The 12,785-nt window shown below is 36.8% G+C and overlaps 2 protein-coding genes across 2 annotated transcripts; both read right to left on the reverse strand.

Annotated features, from left to right (window-relative positions):
• Positions 1-1,456: 1,456 nt before the first annotated feature.
• On the reverse strand, positions 1,457-5,909 carry LOC21393515 (FRIGIDA-like protein 3). The gene is made up of 4 exons (XM_010099036.2): positions 4,019-5,909; positions 2,815-3,303; positions 2,317-2,489; positions 1,457-2,204 (listed from the first exon to the last, which is right to left on the reverse strand). The coding sequence occupies exons 1-4, from the start codon at positions 5,706-5,708 to the stop codon at positions 1,746-1,748; spliced, it is 2,811 nt and encodes a 936-aa protein (XP_010097338.1). The 5' UTR covers positions 5,709-5,909; the 3' UTR covers positions 1,457-1,745.
• A 2,259-nt stretch (positions 5,910-8,168) lies between these two features.
• Positions 8,169-12,785, reverse strand: LOC21393516 (FRIGIDA-like protein 3). The gene is made up of 4 exons (XM_010099037.2): positions 10,884-12,785; positions 9,687-10,175; positions 9,180-9,352; positions 8,169-9,067 (listed from the first exon to the last, which is right to left on the reverse strand). Exons 1-4 carry the CDS (start codon positions 12,571-12,573, stop codon positions 8,702-8,704), a joined length of 2,718 nt encoding a protein of 905 aa, XP_010097339.1. The 5' UTR covers positions 12,574-12,785; the 3' UTR covers positions 8,169-8,701.

Raw genomic sequence — 12,785 nt, forward strand, 5'->3', positions numbered from 1 at the left:
AGGGTGAATCACATGACATAGATATGAAACAGAAGAAGAGGAGGAAGAAGAAGAAGAAAAAGAGTACACTAGTATTTCGGCGCCTCGACTACGCGAAGTTTTTTGTAGGCGATTTTTTGAGAGAGTCTTCCTACTTGTATAAATTGAGATGTTTAATTTTTAAGGTTTGATTGACTTTTATCGTGTATTAAAATTATTGTAAAATATATCACAATGACATTATTTTAGTATTTTGATCAAAATTATATTTATACTTTTGTGCATTTGATTCTGTATTTTAGATTTCGTAAGACATTTTGTGGGTTTTCATGTATATATTTTTTATTTTGATGATTTTATGATTTTTAAGTATTTTTAACTGTAACATTTTTTGCAGTAATTTATGTCTTCTGGTATATTTTAATCAAAATCTAAAACTTGTGATAATCCTGTAAAGTGCCCTTATAAGTTCATATTATAGTTGTAAGTTTGGACGAACTAAATGGGTCAACTCGAGGCCCAACCAGTTGGCATGAGTCCAACCCAATCTGTCTGAATCTTTAGACCGAGCTGTGGTGTTGAACCCAAAAGTTTATTCAAGTCAAGCTTGAACACCTTTTTTGAATTTTTTTTTTTTTTTCAGTTTCAATGTGGGTCTCTACCCGTAGGGCTAGATTGGCCTGAAATTTTCATTCTGACCGTCAGACTCAGCCGAACGTTATAAACTTTCATTTTTAGCTCATATTGAAACTTCTTTCCATAAAAAAATTGAATCTTTCCGAACATTTAATAAGAAAATGTTTGCATTTGCAAGTTGCCACTCAATACATTTTTTCATGTTATTATGGTAAGCAATTGCGATGCAGGGAGTGGTCACTGGTCACTGACTTATATTAAAAAAAAGAAAAAAGAAATAGAAAAAGCACGTGACCATTCCCGTTGGCTCTTTGTAATAGTTTCTCGTGAATTTTGTCTTTTAGGCCTTGGTATATGGGTTTTGGGTGGTTGGAATCAGATGTAGGTTAATCTTCACAACTAAACCTTTAAATTTGTTAAGCCATTACGATATTATCGAAATTGGTTACATCACTCATAACGATTTCGAATATAACATAACTAATAAGTAATTACCAAAAATAAAAGTTGAGAATTTGCCAAAAATACAAAAAGTTTGGAAGATAAAGTAGCAAGTACCAAAAAAAATGAGAAGTGTGTGGATATCCCTGTTATTAATTCAGGCCAAATTACAACAGTTTGATAAATTAAAGGGATTAATTATTAAAAATTAAAAGTTCAAATTACGATTAAAAAAAGAAGCGACGGGAAATGTGGTGTGACAGGGATCATAGCGTATAGATCTCATGCTCACACATATTGACTTCCTCTTCTTCTTCTCTTTTAAGGGTAAGTTGTAGATGTTGATTTTTAGTAGTGGACAAATAATTAATATAAGCAACACAAAATTACACTGCCCAAGTGTACTTAACATTAAATATTGTTGCTAATCTATCAAAATATTCCAGCCATAGTGTCTGTTGCGGTACAGCCACTTGTGTTAAGATGTTCAAGGTCATGGAAACTGTAAACGACAATAAACGGCAGATAGCTAGTTGCTACTAGTACTACTGCTACATACTGGGCTTATCATCTACTATTTACAACTACTCTTGGTAAGTAGCACTATTGGCTAGTGTGAAATCATGCTAAAATTTAAATTTGTGACTTGAGAAAAAGGCAATACCTAAAGCTTAGAGATGTTTCATACTTCAGTAGCGCAATCCAGCACTAGGGAGAACACCCCTATTAGGACGAACGATGTCCCCGCTTCCACCTAAGACAAACTGCGGAGAGTCTAAAGAAATTAGAAACGCATGCGGATTCGGTGGAAAATATGGTGGTCGTGGAAAAACAGGGGCGAAAATGTGCGGGCCATGGGGTCCAACAGTCGATGAAGATGCCCGAGGGAACTTATTGTTGCGTTGTTGTGGTTGACCAGGGTCAGCAACAGTGTTGTTTTTTCGTTTCTTCCATGCCTGCTGCTGATGTTCTTGTTCAATCTGGGAGTGAGCCAAATGTGCCGAACGTCTCCTATCCCTCTTCATCTGTTCCAACAGCCTAAGGCGTTTCAAAATAGCGATACAAAAGTTTTTGGAATCAAGATTGTAATCTTTAATGCATTTAATCACTGCTGTTAGCGCCGCAATCTCATCATCCGTGATCTTATCCTGTAAGCAACAATAGGCCTTGATAAATATACGAATGACACTGGGAATTAAGTGGTAGCCTAAGAAGCAAATACCAACATCTCAGAGAATTAGCTAAGCAACGCTTTAATACCTTTTCCTTAATAGGTTTCTTTTCCTTGCAATTTACTTTGGTATACTCCTTCAGGTCCTCCATGTAACTGGTCAATAATGGTAGTGGCGAGAACCTATCGGTTAAATTAAATTTGCAAATAAGTCCAACAGCATCAGTGAGCTTCTTCCTTTGAATAAGATTCTGAACAAATTCTGCCACATGCAAAATAAATTACGTGTCGTACAAAAGCATATTCCATCAAATCTCACAGGCAATTCAAACCGGAGAAAAAAAAAGCAGAAAATCAGAACAAAAGTCCATTTGAAACAACAAAATTAGGAACGCTCAAATCAATCAAAAAATAATTGCAATGAGTTTTTGTTCCTAATGCCATTTCACATTCATAACGACAAATTTACAAATTCTATTATCTATAATAATTTTCGGCAAGTCTATTATCAATTATAAAGAATGATAAAAATGTACAAAATCCCGCCAAAACTGAGGGCTGAAAAGGCAAAATTTCAGAAACCTTACCAGGGATCAGGCTGGCAAAACTAAGGGAAAGGCATGATTCCAGAGCCTCTATATGCTGGGAAATTGTCTCCAAAAACTTCAAAATTTCATCTTCACCAAATGAAGAAACCAATCTATATGCGGCCAGAAACAGCAGAAAACCCAAAGCCTCCCAATGATTTTCGGTTTTTTCTCTCATTTTGTCTTTCCACTCTCCTGCTAGTTTCATAGCATCTTCTTTCACCGAAGGTTGGATTCTTGGAAAGATTCTCCACAGCTTCTCAAACAGCAAAATGCAATATCTCATGGAATTTTCCTCAAAAGCTGCATCTCCTCTCTTCCAGTGTTGAGACAAACACCATTGGATATGGTCCAAGACAAAGTTCGCCGGATCAGGTAACGTTTGAAGTTGAGCAAAAATGTCATTCTGCGTGGTGCTCAACTGAAGATTTGAAGAGCTTGTCACAACACCGGCAGCTGAATTTTCCGCTTGCTCGATTTTAATAGTAACTGTGAAGAAAAAATGAAATTTCTTGCTAGTTTCTAGTATTGTAATTTGTAAACAATGTGCATAATTTCTGGCAATCAACTAATCTGCTGACACCTGATAACCGTAGGACCCTTTCAAAATCTGTTGTTTGTAGCTCCAGCAAGGGGACTTGCTATCCTTCCAGGCTATATATTTCAGAATAGAAGCCAGGAAAAATAATTCTAACCAAAAAGGCATTTTACATGCATGCTCCAGAAAAAAAAAAAAAAAAAAAAACCTTGTAATTTAGTTATTAAAAGATGTCATTGAAAATCTATCCAGGTACACAACTCATATAGAAGGAAAATCTAAAACATATTGAATGTTAAATTCATTCGAGGTAAAAGTGGCAGGTCCAGAAATGCAACCAATGCTGCTGGACAACTGAAGAAATATATAACTCCTTTGGTTCATCTGTTAATTTTTTTGTGAGAGAAAACATTGTAGAAAAAAAGTGAACCAAAACTTTTTGGTTCAAACCAACAAAGGCATATTTTAGACAACTCTCTCACGTTTTGCAAGGAAGGATAATCGAGATCCCTAAAGACATTTGTTGGCAATGCTATACAAATTTCTACTCAAGCTTAAGAGTAAAACAAAAAAGAATCATGAAATTTGGACTCGATCAAACAACCAAATTTTATCATGTGTATATCATATACCTAATAATTTAAACAGAAGTAGATAGAAGATTACCAGGTGCTTTATCTGCGGTTGAAAGGGTTTGACGTAGTTCCGATCCTTGTCTTTGCCCAACAATATCAAGAAGACTGCGAAGCTCATTCGCATCAAATGTAGATGCCAATCTATAGCTAGTTAAGAACTGCATAAAACCCACAGCCTCCAAGTAATTCTCCTTCTTCATCTTAGCCTTCCAATCACTCGCCAACTTCACCGCTTCTTCTCTCACCTGAGGTTTAATCTGAGCCGAGCATCCAATTAGCTGCTCCAACAAAAGAATGCAGCTTCTCCTAACAATATTCACATCGAACTTGCTGTTTTGCCCTCTCGACTGCGAAGGATAAAACCCCTCCATCGCATCCAACACCAACTTCGCAGGATCTGGCGACGCTTGAAGAACAGAAAAAAGTTCACCACAAACGGAATCGTGCCTCTTCAAATGCCGATTCAATATGAACTGCAAGTCTTTTCCCGTCTTTGTGATGGATTGAGAAATTGCAGCATTGTTGGCATGAGTATATTCAGGTTGCTCAACCTTTACTTGAAAAGGGAGGATATTAGTCTTTTCTTTCACTCTCACCTCATTTGATTTTTCAGACGACTCTAACTCTTTCCGTCTCATTTTAAACTCAACGACAGTTTTCTTAAATCGACTCTCTTTGGCTTCAAGTTCACGTGAACGTTTCTGTACCAATTTTTGGAGTGAACTAAAATTCTTCTCTTTCACTTCACATTCTTTAAGGCATTCCTCAACCTTCTTATACATCAAATCGAGTTCCCTCGATTTTGATTCACATAACTTTTCCTTCAATTCGAGCTCCTTTAAGCAACCTTCAATTTTCATCTCTTTCATCTCAAACTGTTGAGCGCATTGGTCAACTGATTGTTTCAGTGAAACAAATTTCCTCTCTTTTAACTCAAGATGTTTCTCAACTAAATGAAGTTGCTTTTGTTTCAACTTGAGTTCATTCGAGCATTCGGCTATGGAATTCCGTAAAGAATTAAGATTTTCCTCTTTCAACTTAATCTCTTTCTCACATTCATCAATGGAGCTCCTACACATTCTGAGTTGCTCCCCTTTCAACTCGAATCCCTTCTTACGTTCCTCAACCGACCTCCGAATCGCATTATATTCCCTATCTTTCAACTCGATATCGTCTTTGTAACTCCTCAAACTCCTCTGCATCGAATCAAGTTCCTTCTCTTTGGACTCTGCTTCCTTAGATTGCTGCTTTATCCTCTTCTCCAAGGACTCCAATTCCTCCTCTCCCTCTTTGATCAATTTCTGAATCGCAACATATTGCCTCTCTTTAACCTCAAGCTCTTCCCGGTTTTCCTGAATCAGCGATTTCAGAGAATCAAGATGTTGCAAACTCAATTCGAGAGCTTTCGCCTGTTCTCCGATCAACTTCTCGATACCCTCCAATTCCTTCGCTTTCGAATCGAGATTCGAGCTTAATTCCGCCTCTCGAGCCTCCAATTGCCTCTCTCTACTCGCGACGTGCTCCTCGCGTTCAATGAGGCCTTGGAGTTGGGTTCGCAGCGACTTGCGAATGGACTCGAAGTGGTTCTCCAAGTCCCTCCATTGAAGACTGAAGACGAGCATCGAAGAAGCCTGGGAATGGAATTCTTCGTGCGCTTTGCAGAGAACGCCCTGCTTCAACTCCGAGATTTTCAAATCGGAGGTTATCTCCTCCGCCCCCATTAGAGAGATAAACTCACACAAACTGTTACAGACGAAACAAGAAGAAAGAAAGAAAGAAAACTAAAAACGTCAAAACACTAAACATACATACAAGTGGGCATAGCCCTAAACGTGTGGGAGCCGCTTCATGTTTTCTCAAAGACGATAGCCGCAAATTAAGGATAGAAAGGAAAAGAAGAAAGAAATGGGAAAAGAAGGAAGAGGAAAGAAGAAGCAGAAGGGAAACGAAGGGACAGTGGTCTGAGCCCTTGACTTATTTGAACGTAAGCTTGGGGATAAATATCATTGCGTTTTTATTGCCATTGTCCCCTCATATTTTTTAATTTTAGCTATCAACTCCCCGAACTTGTTAAACTATTGCAATCCAACACGTTTAGCAAACGGGTGTTAAAATTGGATTTTTTCCTTACCCTCTTAAAGCTTGCTTTAGAAAATGAGGGAAATGAGATAAATATTTCTTTAAATGTATGAGTCTAAGTTTTTATTTCTAACTTTTGATTAATATTTTTTAGTCAAATAATTATATTAATTAATAGAATATTTATTAAAAATAAATAATAAAAATAAAATTATTGGGTTGTTTGGTTGCTGGATTCATGTTATGATTCGAATAATGATTTGTGGTTCGTTATAATATTTTCTCTCACAAAAAATACACGTAAAGTGAGAATGATTCTGAATCTATGAACCAAATAATTTCCTCTAAAAAATGAAAAAAATATGATCAAAACTAATATTATTTTGGGGGAAAGAGAGAAATAGGCCAAAACTTGAGATGAATTAAAATTAATAGGCCAATAGTTTACATAAGTTAATAAACATGTCAAATTAATATTTTCGTCCATAACTTGTCTGGTTATGAACTATAATTTAACAAGTTTGTCTATAACTTATCTAATTATAAACCATAACTTAATAAGTTATGACATATTAATTTTTATAATTAAAAATTGATCAATATATTTTTTTAAGCTTTTTATATTCACATATTTTTTACTATTTCCTTATTATTTTATAGGCCTAAATAATAAAGAGAGGCCCAATTGTGAGTTGCTCCACTTGATTTTGCAGAAGGACGAGGACGAATAATGGAGTAAGATAGTGGGTCCCCACGCTTACCAACTTTACGGGAAAAAGGAACAATGAAGCAGTTAACTTGGAAGAAACCTACGAAGCTACAAACTTTTGAAGGGTGAATCACATGACATAGATATGAAACAGAAGAAGAGGAGGAAGAAGAAGAAAAAGAGTACACTAGTATTTTGGCGCCTCGACTACGCGAAGTTTTTTGTTGGCGATTTTTTGAGAGAATCTTCCTACTTGTATAAATTGAGATGTTTAGCGAATTATGATTTTTAAGGTTGGATTAATTTTTATTGTGAGTATTAAAATTATTATAAAATATATCACAATAACATTATTTTAGCGTTTTGATCAAAATTATATTTATATTTTTGTGCAATTGATTCTGTATTTTAGATTTCGTAAGACGTTTTGTGGTTTTTCATGTATATATTTCTGATTTTGATGGATTTTATGATTTTTAAGTATATTTAATTGTAGCATTATTGACATATTTTAATCAAAGTCCAAAACCTATGGTAATCCTGCATATTATAGTTGCAAGTTTGGGTGAATTAAATGGGCCAACTCGAGGCCCAATCCTATTGGCTTGAGTCCAAGTCGAGGTGTTGAGTAAAAAATTTATTCGAGTCAAGCCTGAACACCTTTTTAAATTTTTTTTTTTTGAAAATAACTTATAAAGTTTCAATGTGGATCTCTACCCGTAGGGCTAGATTGGCCTCAAATTTTCATTATGGCCGTCAGATTCAGCCGAACCGTTCTAAACTTTCATTTTTAGCTCATATTGAAACTTCTTTCCACAAAAAAATTGAATCTTTGTGAACATTTATTAAGAAAATGTTTGCATGTGCAAGTTGCCACTCAATACATTTTTTCATGTCATTATGGTAAGCAATTGCGATGCAGGGAGTGGTCACTGGTCACTGACTTATATAAAAAAAAAAGAAAAAGAAAAAAGAAATAGAAAAAGCACGTGACCATTCCCATTGGCTCTTTGTAATAGTTACTCGTGAATTTTGTCTTTTAGGCCTTGGTATATGGGTTTTGGGTGGTTTGAATCAGATGTAGGTTAATCTTCACAACTAAACCTTTAAATTTGTTAAGCCATTACGATATTATCGAAATTGGTTACATCACTCATAACGATTTCGAATAGAACATGACTAATTATTAATTACCAAAAATAAAAGTTTAAGAGAATTTGCCAAAAATACAAAAAGTTTGGAAGATAAAGTAGCAAGTACCAAAAAAAATGAGAAGCGTGTGAATATCCCTGTTATTAATTCAGGCCAAATTACAACAGTTTGATAAATTAAAGGGATTAATTATTAAAAATTAAAAGTTCAAATTACAATAAAAAAAGAAGCGCTGGGAAATGTGGTGTGGCAGGAATCATAACGTATAGATCTCATGCTCACACATATTGACTTCTTCTTCTTCTTCTACTCTTTTAAGGGTAAGTTGTCGTTGTTGATTTTTAGTAGTGGACAAATAATTAATATAAGCGACACAAAATTACGCTGCCCAAGTATACTTAACGTTAAATATCGTTGCTAATCTATCAAAATATTCCAGCCATAGTGTCTGTTGCGGTACAGTCACTTGTGTTAAGATGTTCAAGGTCATAGAAACTGTAAACGACAATAAACAGCAGATAGCTAGTTGCTACTAGTACTACTACTACATACTGGGCTTATCATCTACTATTTACAACTACTCTGGTAAGTAGCACTCTTGACTAGTGTGAAATCATGCTAAAATTTAAATTGTGACTTGAGAAAAAGGCAATACCTTGAGCTTAGAGATGTTTCATACTTCAGTAGCGCAATCCAGCATTAGGGAAAACACCCCTATTAGGACGAACAATGTCCCCGCTTCCATGGTTCCACCTAAGACAAACTGCAGAGAGTCTATAGAAAAGCATGCGGATTCGGTGGAAAATCTGGTGGTCGTGGAAAAACAGGGGCGAAAATGTGCGGGCCATGGGGTCCAACAGTCGATGAAGATGCCCGAGGGAACTTATTGTTGCCTCGTTGTGGTTGACCATGGTCAGCAACAGTGTTATTTTTTCGTTTCTTCCATGCCTGCTGCTGATGTTCTTGTTCAATCTTGGAGTGAGTCAAATGTGCCGAACGTCTCCTATCCCTCTTCATCTGTTCCAACAGCCTAAGGCGATTCAAAATAGCGATAAAAAAGTTTTTGGAATCAAGATTGTAATCTTTAATGCATTTAATCACTGCTGATAGTGCCGCAATCTCATCATCCGTTATCTTATCCTGTAAGCAACAATAGGCCTTGATAAATATACGAATGATACCGGGAATTAAGTGGTAGACTAAGAAGCCAATACCAACATCTCGGAGAAATAGCTAAGCAATGCTTTAATACCTTTTCTTCAATAGGTTTCTTTCCCTTGCAATTTACTTTGGTATACTCCTTCAGGTCCTCCATGTAATTGGTCAATAATGGTAGTGGCGAGAACCTATGGGTTAAATTGAATTTGCAAATAAGTCCAACAGCATCAGTGAGCTTCTTCCTTCGAATAAGATTCCGAACAAATTCTGCCACATGCAAAATAAATCAAGTGTCGTACAAAAGCATATTCCATCAAATCTCACAGGCAATTCAAACCGGAGAAAAAAAAAAAAGCGGATTATCAGAACTCAGCGCAAAAGTCCATTTGAAACAACAAATCAGGCACGCTCAAATCAATCAAAAAATAATTGCAATGAGTTTTTGTTCCTAATGCCATTTCACATTCATAACGAAAAAATCACAAACTTTATTATCTATAATAATTTTCGGCAAGTCCATTCTCAATTATAAAGAATGATAAAAATTAACAAACTCCCGCCAAAACTGGAGGCTGAAAAGGCAAAATTTCAGAAACCTTACCAGAGATCTGGCTGGCAAAACTAAGGGAAAGGCATGATTTCAGAGCTTCTTTATGCTGGGAAATTGTCTCCAAAAACTTCAAAATTTCATCGTCACCAAATGAAGAAACCAATCTATATGCGGCCAGAAACTGCAGAAAACCCAAAGCCTCCCAATGATTTTCGGTTTTTTCTCTCATTTTGTCTTTCCACTCTCCTGCTAGTTTCATAGCATCTTCTTTCACCGAAGGTTGGATTCTTGGAAAGATTCTCCACAGCTTCTCAAACAGAAAAATGCAATATCTCATGGAATTTTCCTCAAAAGCTGCATCTCCTCTCTTCCAATGTTGAGACAAACACCATTGGATATGGTCCAAGACAAATTTCGCCAGATCAGGTAACGTTTGAAGTTGAGCAAAAATGTCATTCTGCGTGGTGCTCAACTGAAGATTTGGAGAGCTTGTCACAGCACCGGCAGATGAATTTTCTGCTTGCTCGATTTTAATAGTAACTGTGAAAAAAAAAAAAAGTTTCATGCTAGTTTCTAGTATTGTAAACAATGTGCATAATTTTTGGCAATCAACTAATCTGCTGACACCTGATAACCGTAGGACCCTTTCAAAATCTGTTGTTTGTAGCTCCAGCAAGGGGACTTGCTATCTTTCCTGGCTATATTTCAGAAAAGAAGCCAGGAAAAATAATTCTAACCAAAAAGGCATTTTACATGTATGCTCCGGAAAAAAAAAAAAAAAAAAAAAAACCTTGTAATTTAGTTATTAAAAGATGTCATTGAAAATCTATCCAGGTACACAACTCATATAGAAGGAAAATCTAAAACAGATTGAATGTTAAATTCATTCAAGGTAAAAGTGGCAGGTCCAGAAATGCAACCAATGCTGCTGGACAACTGAAGAAATATATAACTCCTTTGGTTCATCTGTTAAATTTTTTGTGAGAGAAAACATTGTAGAAAAAAAGTGAACCAAAACTTTTTGGTTCAAACCAACAAAGGCATATTTTAGACAACTCTCTCACGTTTTGCAAGGAAGGATAATCGAGATCCCTAAAGACATTTGTTGGCAATGCTATACAAATTTCTACTCAAGCTTAAGAGTAAAACAAAAAAGAATCATGAAATTTGGACTTGATCAAACAACCAAATTTTATCATGTGTATATCATATACCTAATAATTTAAACAGAAGTAGATAGAAGATTACCAGGTGCTTTATCTGCGGTTGAAAGGGTTTGACGTAGTTCCGATCCTTGTCTTTGCCCAACAATATCAAGAAGACTGCGAAGCTCATTCGCATCAAATGTAGATGCCAATCTATAGCTAGTTAAGAACTGCATAAAACCCACAGCCTCCAAGTAATTCTCCTTCTTCATCTTAGCCTTCCAATCACTCGCCAACTTCACCGCTTCTTCTCTCACCTGAGGTTTAATCTGAGCCGAGCATCCAATTAGCTGCTCCAACAAAAGAATGCAGCTTCTCCTAACAATATTCACATCGAACTTGCTGTTTTGCCCTCTCGACTGCGAAGGATAAAACCCCTCCATCGCATCCAACACCAACTTCGCAGGATCTGGCGACGCTTGAAGAACAGAAAAAAGTTCACCACAAACGGAATCGTGCCTCTTCAAATGCCGATTCAATATGAACTGCAAGTCTTTTCCCGTCTTTGTGATGGATTGAGAAATTGCAGCATTGTTGGCATGAGTATATTCAGGTTGCTCAACCTTTACTTGAAAAGGGAGGATATTAGTCTTTTCTTTCACTCTCACCTCATTTGATTTTTCAGACGACTCTAACTCTTTCCGTCTCATTTTAAACTCAACGACAGTTTTCTTAAATCGACTCTCTTTGGCTTCAAGTTCACGTGAACGTTTCTGTACCAATTTTTGGAGTGAACTAAAATTCTTCTCTTTCACTTCACATTCTTTAAGGCATTCCTCAACCTTCTTATACATCAAATCGAGTTCCCTCGATTTTGATTCACATAACTTTTCCTTCAATTCGAGCTCCTTTAAGCAACCTTCAATTTTCATCTCTTTCATCTCAAACTGTTGAGCGCATTGGTCAACTGATTGTTTCAGTGAAACAAATTTCCTCTCTTTTAACTCAAGATGTTTCTCAACTAAATGAAGTTGCTTTTGTTTCAACTTGAGTTCATTCGAGCATTCGGCTATGGAATTCCGTAAAGAATTAAGATTTTCCTCTTTCAACTTAATCTCTTTCTCACATTCATCAATGGAGCTCCTACACATTCTGAGTTGCTCCCCTTTCAACTCGAATCCCTTCTTACGTTCCTCAACCGACCTCCGAATCGCATTATATTCCCTATCTTTCAACTCGATATCGTCTTTGTAACTCCTCAAACTCCTCTGCATCGAATCAAGTTCCTTCTCTTTGGACTCTGCTTCCTTAGATTGCTGCTTTATCCTCTTCTCCAAGGACTCCAATTCCTCCTCTCCCTCTTTGATCAATTTCTGAATCGCAACATATTGCCTCTCTTTAACCTCAAGCTCTTCCCGGTTTTCCTGAATCAGCGATTTCAGAGAATCAAGATGTTGCAAACTCAATTCGAGAGCTTTCGCCTGTTCTCCGATCAACTTCTCGATACCCTCCAATTCCTTCGCTTTCGAATCGAGATTCGAGCTTAATTCCGCCTCTCGAGCCTCCAATTGCCTCTCTCTACTCGCGACGTGCTCCTCGCGTTCAATGAGGCCTTGGAGTTGGGTTCGCAGCGACTTGCGAATGGACTCGAAGTGGTTCTCCAAGTCCCTCCATTGAAGACTGAAGACGAGCATCGAAGAAGCCTGGGAATGGAATTCTTCGTGCGCTTTGCAGAGAACGCCCTGCTTCAACTCCGAGATTTTCAAATCGGAGGTTATCTCCTCCGCCCCCATTAGAGAGATAAACTCACACAAACTGTTACAGACGAAACAAGAAGAAAGAAAGAAAGAAAACTAAAAACGTCAAAACACTAAACATACATACAAGTGGGCATAGCCCTAAACGTGTGGGAGCCGCTTCATGTTTTCTCAAAGACGATAGCCGCAAATTAAGGATAGAAAGGAAAAGAAGAAAGATGATGGGAAAAGAAGGAAGAGGAAAGAAG

The sequence above is a fragment of the Morus notabilis genome, unplaced genomic scaffold (genome assembly GCF_000414095.1).
Source record: "Morus notabilis unplaced genomic scaffold, ASM41409v2 Scaffold724, whole genome shotgun sequence".
Classification (NCBI taxonomy): domain Eukaryota; kingdom Viridiplantae; phylum Streptophyta; class Magnoliopsida; order Rosales; family Moraceae; genus Morus; species Morus notabilis.